The 15,823-nt window shown below is 43.2% G+C and overlaps 2 protein-coding genes across 2 annotated transcripts; one reads left to right on the top strand and one right to left on the bottom strand.

Annotated features, from left to right (window-relative positions):
* The first annotated feature begins 8,944 nt into the window (after nucleotides 1–8,944).
* Nucleotides 8,945–10,980, top strand: LOC127785983 (uncharacterized). The gene is made up of 2 exons (XM_052313304.1): nucleotides 8,945–9,387; nucleotides 9,816–10,980. Exons 1-2 carry the CDS (start codon nucleotides 9,109–9,111, stop codon nucleotides 10,830–10,832), a joined length of 1,296 nt encoding a protein of 431 aa, XP_052169264.1. The 5' UTR covers nucleotides 8,945–9,108; the 3' UTR covers nucleotides 10,833–10,980.
* Nucleotides 10,981–13,778: 2,798 nt separating this feature from the next.
* Nucleotides 13,779–15,025, bottom strand: LOC127752920 (uncharacterized). Its single transcript, XM_052278366.1, has 3 exons — nucleotides 14,674–15,025; nucleotides 14,396–14,553; nucleotides 13,779–14,311 (listed from the first exon to the last, which is right to left on the bottom strand). Exons 1-3 carry the CDS (start codon nucleotides 14,761–14,763, stop codon nucleotides 13,927–13,929), a joined length of 633 nt encoding a protein of 210 aa, XP_052134326.1. The 5' UTR covers nucleotides 14,764–15,025; the 3' UTR covers nucleotides 13,779–13,926.
* Nucleotides 15,026–15,823: the final 798 nt, after the last annotated feature.

The following is a 15,823-nucleotide window of genomic DNA, read 5'->3' as shown; positions in this document are numbered from 1 at the left end:
GGATTTTGTTTTTAAATTTTACTATCTTTTAAAAAAAATGTGTTCTAGAGACGAATGTTTTTCAACGCGTTTGACACGTGTCGGGTCACGCTGTTTTCGTGAGGGCGTGACCGGGTTGGTGGAGACGATGACAGGTGGGGACAGGGAGGGTGTGGGGCCGGGTGTCAGTGGGATGTGTGCAGGAGCTAGTCCATTTGTTTTTTCGTGAGTAGAGGATGGTTAGGAGTTGATTAGCTGACAAATCAAATCTAGCAATTGGTTTTGGATTAGAAGATGATTAGGAGGTGATTTGTTGGCAAATCAAATCTAACAAGATTATTTTGCAAACTGCTCCCTGATTTTTCCGTGGTTGGCTCTGTATCTTGTAAGCTGGTTTGAGCACGAAATGAACCTATATTAGGTAGCCATACGTATGGATCCATTTTGATTGAGCTGCCAAATTCAACAATATATTAGTGTTAAAGAAAATAAAATTTGTTTGGCAACAATGAGAGGTTTAGGATCACATGACACAGTACATTGCACCGGTTTATGGGCCCTAAACATAGTTGCAACAGTATGCTAAACAAAGATGACCCTACGTGCTTTCTCTGCTTTGGGGTCTTCCCCTTAATCCTGACATAGATCCACTTTGGTTTGTTGTTAGCTAAAATAATGGACACGTACTCTACAAAAGCAAGTCCACTACGCTACCCTTTTAATTAATAACTTAATTTGCTATGTAGTCATAGCTATTACTAGTCACAACCAAGAATAAATATTGAACCATAATAGGTTTTCTATAAATGGTGGGTATGCAAAGAGTTCTTAATATGCAACCATCTTTGCTTTTGGCGTTAAATTCTTGGTGAAGCCTATTTTTCACCGTAAAGATTTAGAACGGACTAGCAAATTAATAGGCGCGCCAACTGGCGCACGTGTAGTTTATTTTTTGAAACGTATAAATTTATATAATTATTTAAATTGTTTGTTTAATTTTATTTGAATTTATATTTAAAAGAACCAGCCTTTGACGGGTTTTTTCAAATCTTATCCAGAAAATTGAATTGATTTAAATTTAATGGTGAACCTTCCTTATTATTTTTAAATTTACTTTATTTCATTTTTTCTTTACTCATTTTGTGAAACCTTACCTTCTAACACTAATTTACTGTGCAGTCCAAAAAAAAATCAGAGCGACTATATATCTTGTAAACTTGCAGTGATATTCAAGCACAATATTTTTGTTCACAGATGAATAACATCAATTTTTTTTCTCTCGTGCTCTCGGACACTGATCGTCAATGTCAGGAACCTTGTAGTGCCTATTACATGTTCATGGGGCAAGAAACAATGGAAGCAATGGCATTCTTTTTCTCTTTCTTCCTCATGACTCCAGATTCTTCTCTTAAAGATTTTCTTAATTTTTTTTACCTCAGAAAATCATGGATTTATTTGCAAACTCATTGAAGCCACGTGGCCCAATAAAATTCTGGTCAAACGGCCAGCTTTTAGATAAGTAGACTAGAAAAGAGACGCGGCGCGTAGCTAGCTATTAGGTCTATTAATACCATCAAGCTAAGACAATTATAGTGCTGCTAACTGTGTTCACCCTTGGTGCTAAACTGAACAGTGAGCAATAAGCCCCCGGTTCAGGAGCAAATAGTCCATTATGTGAAAATAATCAGCAATTTACCATTAAATTAGTCTCACGAGAAAAGATCTTATACAGATTGTTATATCACAAAGGACATACTCCAAAGTAAAAAAAAAAAAAGATCAATACGTTTTTAATTGAATCTTATATTATCAATTATCATGAATTTGAACTCATAACTTCCGAGTAGATACTATGCTTGGATAAATCATTGTCAAATCTGATGTTTTGTTGGTAGTAATTGATAGAGTAGATGATCAATGTCAGCTCGAAAAGTGCTCAAATTAAATCATTTGAGGAATTCACCATTTAAATAACAAATCAATCAATAGGCAATAGTTTTGTATTCTAAGATTGTAAAAGAAATGCAATGAACGTTTTGATCCAGATTCCAACTATGACATTGACAAGTAATTTAGAGCATAACAGTGAGTTTACATACTTGTAATCGTATTGGGCACATGGACATTTCTCTCTCCTGAACTTCAATATGGTGCCATTCCATAGCATCTTACTGCTGCATATCTTACTAGCTTGATAACACACCATCCTTTTTTTTCCTTAATTCCAATAATAATGACAGATGATAGCTTGATAATAGGTTGTTTCTTGATTATTCTAGAGATGTGAAGAGGCAGTTTTTCAAAGGGGCAGTTTTTTTTACATTATGTGCACGGGACATACCAAGAGTTGACATGTGACAATTTTTTAGAGATGGTTAGCTATTTTTCCAGCTTGCCACGTGGCCCAATAAGGTGCTAAGATCAGCACCTTGCAATCGGTATTAGAGATTTGCCAAAAAAAATCTACATGAAATTTGACTCTAAATATTACAAACATGTAGCTCCTTTTCTGGCTCCTGTGAACTCTGGCAAATTAAAAGCCAACTTAGCGTTTGGGAATGTGTAGTGATGGAGAGGAGAGTTCGTTGAACTTAGAGGTAGACCGAGGTAGTTTATGTCGGCTCCACGGTGGACGGCAGAGATAGAGAGTGCTGAGGTGATGATGGTTAGGGTTGAAACAGGTCAGATAATACCCTATCTAATCCGAAACGAGGATATGGTATGTATTGCATACCATATGAATATGGTGGATACGGATAGTGTGGTGCATATGCGAATTATTCGACGTTTCTATTGGATTATCTAGTAGGCTATTTGACGGATAATCCGAAGTTGTCAACCCACATAATCACTCTATATGTTGCATATAACATGTGTTGGCTCATCAAATGGTATAATTCATCAATCGCGCTACATTCTTTAGACCGAGGCTCCCACTATCTCATCTCACACTTGTCAGTTGCATAGCTAAGGTTTTATATTACGGACATCATGACGTTGTTTAGCACTTAAGTATATAGTTATTACAATTGATCATTTATTGATTATTGTATTCTTGTCCGTTGTATTGTTAAGTTGATGTTGTATTGATTGCAAATATATGTAACATCCGACATTCTTAATCCATTTTCGAATGGGTGCGCACTGACTCCGCACAATGTCCAACATCCCAAATAATCCGCTTCGCATCCGTATCCACACACTATCCACACCCCGCTTTGGATTCATTTTAAAAAAATATATATGATTTAGAATATGATATAACCACTATCTATTTGACTCTGATCCGTTTTCACCTCTATTCAATGGTGATATATGGATGGATGGTGAGATGGTGGCTACAGGTGCTTTCGCTTGCTCTCACGTAAGGTGATTATGAGGTGGCAGGCAATTACAACGTTGGCCTTCGTTTAAGGTTATAAAATATTTTGACTTTGATCAAAGTCAAACTACTTTAAGTTTGACTAAGTTTATAGAAAAAATAGTAATATTTTTTATCCAAGATAAATTTATTATAAAAATATATTTAATTATTAATTTAATAAAACTAATCTGATAATGCAAATATTACTATATTTTTCTGTAAACTTACTTAAATTTGAAGCAGTTTGACTTTGACCAAAGTCAAAACATCTTATAACCTAAGACGGAGGAAGTTGTTCGTAACTAAAAACATATTTTTTAGTTAGAGACAGAAACCTCTTAGGGCCCCTTTGAGTCAAAGGATTTATGTAGGAATTTCATAGGATTCAAATCCTAAAGGAAATTTTCCTATTTGGCTCTTTGATTCAAAGGATTGAAGCTTTCCAAATCCTATGAAATTTCTATGGAATGACACATTGCATGTGGATTTTGGAGAAAATTTAGCAAGAGCTCCAACCTCTTGGAAAATTTCCTTTGAGTCTATCTCTCTCATCCGATTCCTACATTTTTCCTGCGCTCCAATCAAACGATCATTCCTGTGTTTTTCCTATGTTTTGCAATCCTCTATTTTACACTTCAATTCCTGTCAGAATCCTGTGTTTTTTCTATTCCTCCGTTTTTTCTACCCTGCGATTCAAAGGGGCCCTTAAAGTAGATATAAACAGAGAGGAAGGATCTTTATTTTAGATGAGGGAGGAAGGAGGGAGAAAAGAAGAAACTATATTTGTCTGAAGGGATAATTATGTTTCTACTGTAGGTTTTCAACTTTAATGGTGATTTTATCCTCTTTTTTTTAACTTTAGGACTTTACTCTTATTTTTTTTAACAAAAGCTTATGCTTATCCTCATTTCGTTAAAGACTACCGAGGGCAGACAGGGCTTAACAGTGTGCAAACATGTATGCCCTTGAAATTTTACCTTGTTTTTCTTAGAACTTTTTGTGCCCTATTTTGACATGATTTTTTCTCATGTTTTAACATGATTTTTCACATAACTGGTTAAATAAATAAAGGCCGGCACAAGCTTGCTATGAATTTGACACCCTTAAGAGTTTGAGACCTTTATTAAAAGGAATGAGGATGACCACACGCTTCAGTTAAAAGAATGAGAAAAAACACAAAGCCAGATAAATAGGGATAAAACTATAATTAGAGTTTATAAACAAGGGTAATAACGCAATTACCCGATCTCTAGATGCAATGCATGCATGCTGTGTTCCAACTTTTGTTTGTTTCACATAGCGACCTGTTAGTCATTGTGTTTGAGAGAGATGTGAACAAGCCGGCGGATAGTTTGGCAAGATTAGCTAGACAATTATCGAATCAAAATCAAATGGTATTTGACTGCTCTAATATTTCTCATATTTGTCAAAAATCTGGTTGTCCTGTCAAAAGAGGACTTTTCTCACCCTAAGGGAGATGAAGCATAGCTCATGCTTTTTTTTATATATATAAACTCCTACTCACTCAATTTTATATTATAAGTCGTTTGATTTTTTTACTCAAACTTTATTAAATTTTACCAAATTTATAGAAAAATTTAGCAACATCTAAAATATCAAAATAATTAATTAAATCTAACATGAATATATTTTGATAATATGTTTGTTTTGTGTTGAAAATACTTCTATAGTTTTATATAATTTTGATCAAAATTAAAGAAGTTTGAGTGAGGAAAAAAATCAAACGACACTACGGAGGGTAGTATTTCATAAATAAATTGCATGAGTTCTTTAGTACTCCCTCCATCTATTTTTGATAGTTATATTTTCCAAATCTAAAAATTTTATTTTTGATAGGCATATTTCAATCCAACAACCTATCATCTTAATGATTTTCTCGAATTTAATGCATGACTCTCCATTCTTCCACACATGATTGGCTACATGGGCTTTGAGAAATGTAAATATTAATGAATCGCTTGTTTACGAGGAATGACTAGTAGCATGCTTAAATGAATGATAAGTAGAACTACTTATTCTTGGTCTGTGTGTTAAGATGAAATATGACTATCAAAAATAGATGGAGGGAGTAGAAAAGAGAGAGAAGCGAAAAGAGGTAGTATTTCATAAATAAATTGCATGAGTTCTTTAGTATAGAAAAGAGAGAGAAGCGATAAGAAAGGGAGGAGGAGGAGGACACTACTAATCTACTATGTACCGGGACAGGTGGCCAATCTTTTCAAACTGTTTACCCGCAAAGGATAACTGTTCGTCTGTTCCGAAGATTTAAAAAGGCGTTGAGGCAGAGCACAAGAGCCCAACAGCCCAACAGCCCAAGAGGAGAAATCCCAGCCCATCGGCCCATTACCGGTACAATCCACCATGTCACGGGTACTCGATACTAGTACTATACTAGATACCCGTAACTCCTTGCATTTTCATAAGATTTTTCTAAAATTTGAAAAAAAAAAACAGAAGAAGAGCTGCTTGAATTTGTTGTTCGACGAGCATCGAGTTGCTTGGATTTGTGCTTGCATTTATTCTTTTTTGTTTTTGAAGAACCAATGGGCAAGAAGCCCCAGCCGTCTCATCGATCATAACGTAAAAAGAAACAGAATAGCAGTTCGATGTGCGCAGACGACAGAACCTCCGCTGCTGGCAGCCTCGGAGTCGCAGAACACACAACAGTACAACATCACTGTTGCTGTTTGGCACAATGGTAGAGCAATGACAAAGGAGGCAGTCCCTCTTGATCCTAAGTGTTTTTGAGCCAGCAATATGCATTGTGGCTTTTTAGTTTTTCTGATCAGCATATCTTGGAATATATTTTAGTTAAAATTTCAACTTTGTAACGTTAAATTCATATGTATGTATTTTGAATAATTGTCACAAACTCATAATCATCCATCATCTAATTAAATAATGCCAATGTAACATACTTTGCCGGAGATAAAATTAAGTCTCATGTCACTGAGCATTTTCGATGCTCCAAGGAACTGTAGAAGTGATCATATTGGAAACCCATGTTCTTTTCTCTTTAGTTTTCAGTTTTTACTGGTCCAAAGCAAAAATAAAATATATCCATAATATTCTAAATAATTATTTCGCCGGAGAATATATCTCCAAACTTTTTTTTACCATACTAGTAAGTTGACCATGGATTGCAACATACCTATACGATTGAGGATAAATTGTGAGGACCATATATAGACCTAGGATAGAATAAGAGTGCGATGTCTTTCTTCAAAAGAATAAGAGTACGATGTTCTCAAAAAAGAAAAAGAATATCAGTATGATCGAGCATAAAGCGATCCAACCAGGTTTTTTTTAACCAACGACCGCTTGTTTTTTCCAGGTTTCGTTGGGCTCCCCCCCCCCCCCCCTCATATGTGTTGGGGGGGGGGGGACTGTTTAGATCCCACCCTAAAATTTTACACCCTATAACACTGAACGTTTGAACACCTACATGAAATATTAAATATAGGCTAAAAAAATAACTATTTGCACATATTGCGACTAATTTGCGAAATAAATCTTTTAAGCCTAATTGCTCCATGATTTGATAATGTTGTGCTACAATAAACATTTGCTAATGATGGATTAATTAGGCTTAATAAATTCGTCTCGCGGTTTACTGACAGATTCTGTAATTAGTTTTTTTATTAGTGCCCGAACACCCCATAAAACACCCTATATAATATCCGATGTGATACGCAAAAACTTTACACCCCTAATCTAAACATCCCCTGAACTAGACTAATCAAATCAGCGACTATCAGCCCACAAGTAACACTCAAAGGGATATGATGGTCCCATTCTAAAACCCTAATTTTCTTGACATGCGCAAATTATCCTGTCAATTGTCAATTACTCACCTTGCCTCCACAAGGCATTTCACACTAATAAATATCGTTATAGACTACTCCTTTCGTTTCACATTATATAAGACATTTTAACTTCTCTATCCCTTATCTAGATTCACTATTCCAATATATTTAAAAAGTATATAAAAACATGCATAGATCCATGTATAAATCTCTTCAAAATCCAAAATGTTTTATAGTGTGAAACAGAGTAAGTAGCTGTTGGGTTGAGAAGAATATGTCAACGTGACATTTTGGTCCGTGTGCTTTTTGCTATGACGTCACACCATGTACGCTAATATATAAGATATCCCTCTATTTTATATTATAAATCGTTTAATTTTTTTGTCAGAGGTTTTTAAGTTTGAACAAAATTTATAAAAAAAATATACTAATATTTTTAATATAAAATAACATATTATTAAAATATATTCATTGTTAAATTTAATGGAACTAATTTAGTTCTATAAATATTGGTATTTTTTCTATAAATTTGATCAAATCTAAATTACTTTTGACTAAGAAAAAAGTTAAACGACTTATAATATAAAACGAATGGAGTAGATGGCAATGAGCGCACATAAAAATTTGAGACATGTCTGCCATGGAGGACGATTCAATTGTGCAACTAGTCACCGACAAGATTCGGTCAAACATTTAATCATTAATTATATATTAGAATAAGCATATGTATTTTTATTTTTAAGTAAAGATTAAAAATAGAGTAAATTTTAAAAAACTGTAACTGTAGTGATAAAAATATCAGTTTGCTATAATAGTAGCAATATATTTCAGTTTGCTACAACGTTAGCGTGGAAATTATCATAAAACTACAACTTTTACGTTATATGTTCCTACAGGATATATAGGTGACAACTGTGGCAACATATCACGTAAAAGTTACAATTTTGTGATAATTTTTCACACTATCATTGTAACAAATTAAAATATGTCACTAATGTTGCAGCAAATTGATAGTTTTATCACTATAGTTGCAGTTTTCTAAAATTTACTCTTAAAAATATAAGGGGAAAGATTTTCTCAGGTACTTTCAATTATTTGTAGTTCATCCGAAGCACGTGATTGGTTGAAAATGTTTCTATTCTTAATGAATATCCTATATAGAAATGGTTACATTGTAAAATTTAAATCATAAAAATACTTATATTTACGAAGAAAGGGAACAATAAATGCATGACAAAGCGTCAGATATATATTTATGAACAAAAGGAGTATAAAGAAGACCGAAGAAGACCACATGATAAGAATATAAAACTAAAACAATTTTAGGTTAATATCTTTGGTAAAACAAATTGAAGGAGAGTAACATGAACTTATTCGGAAAGACAACAAACAGGTGTGTTCGAACATAATCGTACCCTACTGCCCTAGAGCTGCCTCACGTGGTCTTATATGCGGTTTTGTCTAATCTAAGCAGGTGGTTAACAGGTTAAGCCTCTCACCGAAGCAAACACACACGTTAGCCCGTTAACAGCGAGTGGGCCCATTTCCTCCGCCTCACTGACCGATGGGCCCCACGTTCCACACCCCCTATAAAACGTTACAGCCCACTGCGGAGAAAATCTCGCCACGCCACGCGACCGCGCGACGCGAGAAAAACAATCCATAGAGAAGAAGAAGGAAAAAAAAAAAACAAAACAAAACGCACGCAACGCAGCCAAAGGCGAATTGCTACTAGCACAAGCTGCACAACACAACCAGCCAAACCCCACGCCACGCACACACACACACACACCCATCTCTCCTCTCCACCTCCACCTCTCTCTCCTCGCATTCGTGCTCGCCTCCCAAATCCCAAACCCTAGCGGGGGGAGGGGAAGCCCGCGCGCGCCGCCGCAGATCCCATCCCTCGCGCCGCGGCGGCCCAATCGCGCGGCGGCCATGCGGATCCGCAAGTGCGCGTCCCGCCTCCTCGGCTCCTCCTACTCCGCCTCCGCCGCGGCGCCCCCGCCGCCCGTGACGGGGGCGGGGGCGGCGGCGCCAGGATTCGAGCTCCTCCCGCTCGCGCTGGCGACGCCGCCGCCGCTCCCGTACCCGGGGAGCCACGAATCCGGCGCGGGGGCCACCTGCTTCGCCGCCGCGGCTGCCTCCGGGGAGCCCTGCGAGCTCAGCCGCTCGCCATGGGACCTTATCGGCGAGCTCAACATCTCCGATCCCCAGGTCAGTTCACCCACCCCCTCCCTCTTGTCTCCTTCCTCCGCTCACATTCTCCCGCTCCGCCTTGCTCTGCTGCGAAGCTCGTCGGTTTTTGGGGTGGTTTCGTTTGGGTTCTCGCCGCTCGCGGGGGGGTGTCGTCTGGTCCGTGCATGCGGCTAGCTAGGGTTCGTCGGCGGCGACGAATGCTCGGGGTAGGGGTTGGTTCCGGCGACCGGACCGGGCCTGATCGAGGTCGACGGCGCGTTAGCTACCCTCGGGTCGTGGTAATTTGAGGGCCGAGGTGTGGCTAGGGTTGGAATCGTGGGGTATGGCGGCTTGGGGGACTCGAACCCTAGATCCACGCTCCCCCCATTTCCTCACATTAGATTGGCTCGGGAAGCGTCTGCACGTGCCTCGCTGCTTCGATTGATTAATCTGCTCCGATTGATTAGGAGGAGGACGTCGTGGAGAAGTACTTCGTCCATGTCGCCAGCCGGGCTAGCTGGCTCTTCCCGACCAGCATGCCCGCCGCCGTCAAGCAGAAGGGGCTAGCTGCGGCCGGCGAGTTCAGCACCAAGATACCTAATAAGAAGTTCGCCAAGAAGACGGCGAAGAAGCCGTCACCGGCGACGGCGAAGAAGAAAGAGGCGGCGGCGGTGAAGGAGGAGGACGAACCTACCAAGAAACCAAAGCTCAAGAAAGAAGAGGATGACTCCAATTCCGCCATCTCCGCAGCCGGGGGAGCACAAGTCTGGACATGCAAGAAGAACGACGGCAAGAGGTGGCACTGCCAGCGGCGGGTGAGTCAGCCCAACTCCCTCTGCGACTACCACTCCGACCAGAAGCGCGGCTACTACAACCCGCTGTACGACGACCCCACCGACGAGACGTATGCTCCACCGGCGTCACCGCCATCATCGGTGGCGCCGGCGACCGCGTCCTCCAAGACCTCCACCAGCTCCTCCAAGGCGCGGAAGAAGAAGGTGGCGGATTCCGGCGAGGGGTTCTACTACTACGCAGGGTTCGGCCCGTTCCGCACCAAGAGGCATTGCAGGAGCAGCAGCAGCAGCAACAACTACAACATGCAGGATCAGCCTCCGCCGGTGGAACAAGAACAGCACGAGGAAGAAGAAGCGCGGTCGCCGGAGATTGCTGATCCTCATCCTAGTGCAGGTAACAAATCCAGGAGCGGTAATGGTGATGACGCTACTACTACTACTGATCGTCAGACGACGCTGGCGTCGACGACGACTGCGGTGGCAGCTCGGGATGATTTCTCCAGCTCCAACGACGACGACGACGACATCGCCGGGATAGCAGGCGGCGACGAGGAGAGCAGCGACGACGCGGCGCGGATCGGCAGGCTCCGAGCCGGCATCAACGGTGACGCTAGGAAGAATAAGAGCCAGCAGGCTCGGAAGAGGTGGAGGAAGCCCGTGAAGGCACGGTCGCTCAAATCCTTGATGTGAGCAAATTAAAGCATAGTGCTAGAGGAGAAGAATTGAAAGCTAGAAGAAGAAGATGATGATGATGATGCTTAGCTAAGGCTCAGGGTTAGCTTAGCTTAGCTTAGTTCGCCATGTTATACAAACTGTTCGATCCACACTGTGTTTTGTAGCCTTTTTGGTTGTTCGAATGCCTTATGTCACCCCGTTGAGGTTTCCGCTTGAGATGCAGCAGGAATTTTCCCTCGTTTTCTGCGAGAATTGAATCGCTCCTCTCGTGAAATTCTTACGAAATCTGTGTGCTTTAAACGGGTCCGTAGGCTGAGTCATCTGTACTTAATTAGTACGGCATGTTTCTTCATGGCGATTGTTTAGATGCCCATGCTGTCGTACGGGCACCCGTTTTGGAGGCGAACCAAAACGGGTCAGGTATATGCATGTAAACCGCTATTTCAAGCAAAGTACTACGCCCCCTGCGTAAGCGTTAAGACGTGACCAACTTAGTCCAGCGTGAGCCCCACATGGACACGGAATATTTGATCTACATGGTTGGATGAATGAAGAAGTACTACTAGTAGTTTAATTAGAGAGCTTCTCTCAAGGTCAAACCTGGATCGGGGAGGCAGGCAGCGCGGCAGCTAGCTAGGAGCGTGCACGACATGGCCCGGGCCGGCCCGTCCCTGCATGGTCGAATCGAATCGAATCGGCGGTTTATTCAGGCAAAAAAACCGCGGTGCGTGTCGTGGCGCAGCGATCGATCAAATCGCCCGCGCGTTGACACGACCGTATCGCGATCGACTCCCTCGATCGGTGCCGGTGCGTGCGTGCTTGCTCGTCTCCCGCCGCGTTCGCGAGTCACGACCACGAGCACGCGGCTGTAGTGTCGATCGATCGATCGATCGAGCCGCGCGCCGCGGAGATGGAGACGGGAGACGGCCGACAACGCGCGCAACGTGGATTCAGATTGGCCCGGCCGCCGCCTCCCGCGAAGCCGTCCACCACGCTCGGTGTTAGTGCCGTGCCGTTGCGCGCGGCGCGGCCCACGAGGGGCTCGGTCGTGAGGGTTTCTTTTGGCTGGGCCGCGTGAGTCCAGCTGATCCATGCGCTGCAAGCCTGCAACTTCCAAACCACTAAGACCGCAGGTGTTTGACTGTTTTCAACTTTTCATGGAAGTGGATTTGTATGTAACTCAAATGGTTATGAAAAAATTTAAGAATATATATTAACTTGTGATATATCACTTCACAACATATAAGTTCAAATTCAACTTCTATATCTTGCAACGAAAAAAACAAATTTGATTGTAAATATACGTTAACTAGTTGTAGTTTAATTTGTTTTATTTGTTACGAGATGTAAAAATTAAATTTGAACTTATATTTTTGTGGAGTAATATATCACATATTAATACATCTTCTCAATTTTTTTTAATTTTTTATATCCATTTAAGTTATATGTAAACAACGAGGGGATATCCCCTCGAGGGATTAAAATAGTTTCCCCTGTTTTCATGGGCGATCCAGAAAGTAAATGGAGGGTGCTGGTCTCCTTTCTTCTACAGTCCACCTACCCTTCCTCCCTCTATATATCCCTCTCCTTTTTTCTTTTCTCAATGGTGATTCAACAGGATAGAGGGCTCAAGCCCTCCCTCAAACCCACCAGGATACGCTCCCTAACTGTTTGCTATACAATCTGTGGAAAGTTTAGGGTTGTTTATTATGAAGTTGTTTTCGTTTTTAAACTGAAGCTGGTAGGGTTTATTTACAACTTCACCAACGGTAAGAGAGGACTGAAAGCAAAAGAGAGAGAAATCCACGTAAGAGACGATGCCAAATTTTTGCCTTACCAAATTATTACCATTTTAAATAGCGATAGGGTAAGGTTTTGGTTGCGACTAAAAGTTGCCAGTTACACATAGTACATTACTAGGATTCGGATCTGTGACTGCAACTTAACACTGCATGTAATTTTGGCTGTCCATTTTTGTGATCAACGGTTTAGATTCATAGCTACAGTAACGTGAATAGTATTTCGTGCTACAGTGCTATGAACAGTATTTCGTGCTACAGTAATGTGAACAGTACCCCACGCGATCTAGGCCGTCCAGCTTGTATCCAAGGATGCTAGTGCTACTGCTTAAGGTACAGTCACTATTGTGACTGCACCTGAGCCAAATCCACGTTACTAGGCCCTGAGTGACTCCTTTTACCAAAAACACAAGTTTCTGCAAAATCACAAGATGATGTATGGGGGCTGACGGCTGTCCAATGCCGAAAGGTAAGAAAGTTGATGAACCGATGGTATATAGTAGCCGGGTTTTGAAGCCCCGGTAAAACTCTGCTTTTGGTAAAATCAAATGGAATCTGCCGAAGAAGAAATTAGAAAAACCATTAAGTAGTGCCTAAGACTTACTATCAAGATTTTAGCACTACCAGTATACTGGCAATGACATCAAAACCGACACAACGCCACGATTTTAGCTCTCTCTTGGCCTCTTGGGTCTGTCAGGAACAGAACTTCCAGCAGTCTAAGGCCATGGATTTGTATCGTAGCAAGCAGATGATGTTTCTCGTGGACTTCCCCGGTGTCGAATTGTGGATGGATGATGGATGCACCTCCTCCAGGCTCCACTCTTCGCCACGATGGCGCCCAACCATTCACGTCGCAAAGATCCCACCACTACGCAGCTCTTCACATTCTCCCCCCCAACTACCATGCACATTCTAGCACACAGTTCAGTAGTACACACACCAACACACATCTGGGGTTTAGAGAAGAAAAGTTGTTCTGTCGTGCAAGAAAAATGGCCCAAAAAAAAGGGGAAAGAAAAAAGCAGCACAGCCAGGAAGCAAGAACCCCGGGAAGGAACAGGGCATATGGCCAAAATTATTTGCCATTTTACCTCGGTTCAATCCATCTTTCCTACTTGTGCATCTGGTCCAAGATTTTTCAACCAAAATGTTTCATGGCATTTTTTGCCTCTGAATTTGTCTGGGGTTAGCTACAGTGAGCTCTGCTACTCTGAAACCGTAGTGTGTGATCGATCGATCGACGCAACGCAATGCAAACGCTGGTGCGAAGAATCAATGACGTAGCCGCCGGCGGGGAAGCAGAGCTTTCACGCCGGCCCGCCGCCGCCGCCGCTCTTCGCCCGCTTCCTGCCGCCGTGCTGTAACCCGCCGTAGTAGTGGAACTCCTCGTCGTCGTCGTCGTCGTTGCACCGGAGGTTAGCGCCATGGTTCTTGGACTCCTCTTCCTCCACGCCGCCGCCGCCGCCGCCGTCGTCCTCTGCCTTTGCCGCGGCGGCGGGATCTTCCTTTGGCGGCGGCGGGTCCATGATGCTGGAGTGGCTCCTCTTCCTGGGCTTGCGCTTGCGTGTGGACCACGCGATGTGCCGGTCGCAGAACACGTACCCCGGCACCGCCGCGCTCTTGCAGCGCCACCGCTTGCCGTCGTTCCGGCTGCACCTGCCGGCGGCGGCGGCGCCGGTGACGTCCCTCTCGCTGGAAGGGTGGGAAATTTTTCAGCCGGGCGAGCTGGACTGGACTGACCCGATCAGAGATGTGGGTTTCGTGAGATGCGCGCACCTGGTCGTGGAGGCGACTAGGACCAGGTCGTCGTCGTCGTCTTCTTCTTCCTCCTCCTCCTCCCTGTCCCCGCCGACGACCATGCTCCCCTGCTTCTTCTTCTTCTTCTTCTTCTCCTCCTCCTCCTCGTCGGCATGGACCACCGGTGGTCTCCCCCCCTGCAGAGAGTCGCAGGTGAGCGGCGGAGGATCACCGGGACGACGGGAAGGAAGGCAGAAGCCAAGAAGAGGTCGGAAACAGAACGTGTCAAAGGGACAGAGGGCACAGAGCCTCCTCACCTTCAGCTGCGCCGGCGGAGGCGGCGGCGGCGGCGACGGTCCCGGCGACGGCGAGGCGGCCCTGACCGGCGTGCGCTTGCGGATCCTCATGGCCCGATCTGGCGGCTCACAGCTCACTAACTCGCTCGCTGATCTCGACGCGGCTCTGGGCTTGGTTGATCTGTACCACTCCTGCTGCTGGCTGCTGCTGCTGCTACTTGCCTTCCCTGACAACTTCCATGTCTCTCTTTCACTTTTTTTTTTCTCTCCCTGGGCTTCGCTTTTGCGTTGCGAGCCGTGAACTTTTCTTACCGGCCGGCCACCGGCTTTCCCACTCTTACGTCTTTACCCCGCGGTTCGGTGCCAATTTATTACTGTTTTACCTCTCCTCGGCCTCGGCCTCGCAGCGCGCGCGTGGAAAGTGCACGGAGAATGTTCGCGCGGGGCGGGGGCGGGGGCGGGGTCAAGTCCACGGGAGATCGATGGATGGATGGATGGATGGAAGCGGAAGGTTCGGTGCGTGCGTGGATGCTGCTTCTACTACTGGCGCAGCGCAGCTAACGTGTTGCTTGAGTTGGGTGCCGCGGTGGTGCAGTACGTGGTGCTGGTGGTAGTGGACTGTAGAAATTAAGGCGCGCACGTCGATTTTGTTGGGGAGGCTTTGGCAACCGGAGGACACGGGCGGTTTTGCATCCCCCTCTCTCTCTCTCTCTCTCTTGTTGTCAGGTTTCTGTTTCTCCTGCTTGCTATATCATCCCTCGTTGTTTCTCTGCTTTGGGCAAGCATAGTTCACTGCTCGCTCCGTTTCTTACAAGAAGTCCAATCTAAAATAGAATAGGACTTATTCTAAGAAAATGAATCTAAACAATCTATTAAGTTTTTTTTTTACAGAGGGAAACCCTACCGCCGATTATGTTAGGAGTTATGGTGGTGGCGGCGCAAAGCTAATGAATTAGTGTCGCTAAAAAATGCCACGCAAAACTTTTGGAAGCAAGTTAGCTGATAAATCTAAGTGAGGAGGATCTGGATTGAATAAATCTTGGTAATCTTTTGAAATCAATCTAATCTCCAGGGTTCACAATCCCGATACTAGATAAAAACTGCTCACATGTATCTTCGGATTTCGTGAAAAACATTGATAAAAAAACGACGAAATCCAAACAAATGTTGC

This window comes from Oryza glaberrima, chromosome 10 (assembly GCF_000147395.1).
Source record: "Oryza glaberrima chromosome 10, OglaRS2, whole genome shotgun sequence".
NCBI classification, from domain to species: domain Eukaryota; kingdom Viridiplantae; phylum Streptophyta; class Magnoliopsida; order Poales; family Poaceae; genus Oryza; species Oryza glaberrima.
The sequence above is the reverse complement of the archived record's forward strand: the minus strand, read 5'-3'. Positions and strand labels throughout refer to the sequence as shown.

Excerpts from the sequence above, each read along its gene's own strand:
- LOC127785983 (XM_052313304.1), top strand. The coding sequence starts at position 9,109 with ATGCGGATCCGCAAGTGCGCGTCCCGCCTCCTCGGCTCCTCCTACTCC. Across the intron at positions 9,388-9,815 it reads TCAACATCTCCGATCCCCAG|GAGGAGGACGTCGTGGAGAA; the intron begins GTCAGTTCACCC and ends CCGATTGATTAG.
- LOC127752920 (XM_052278366.1), bottom strand. The coding sequence starts at position 14,763 with ATGAGGATCCGCAAGCGCACGCCGGTCAGGGCCGCCTCGCCGTCGCCG. Across the intron at positions 14,554-14,673 it reads CTCCGCCGGCGCAGCTGAAG|GGGGGGAGACCACCGGTGGT; the intron begins GTGAGGAGGCTC and ends GACTCTCTGCAG. Across the intron at positions 14,312-14,395 it reads CTAGTCGCCTCCACGACCAG|CGAGAGGGACGTCACCGGCG; the intron begins GTGCGCGCATCT and ends CCACCCTTCCAG.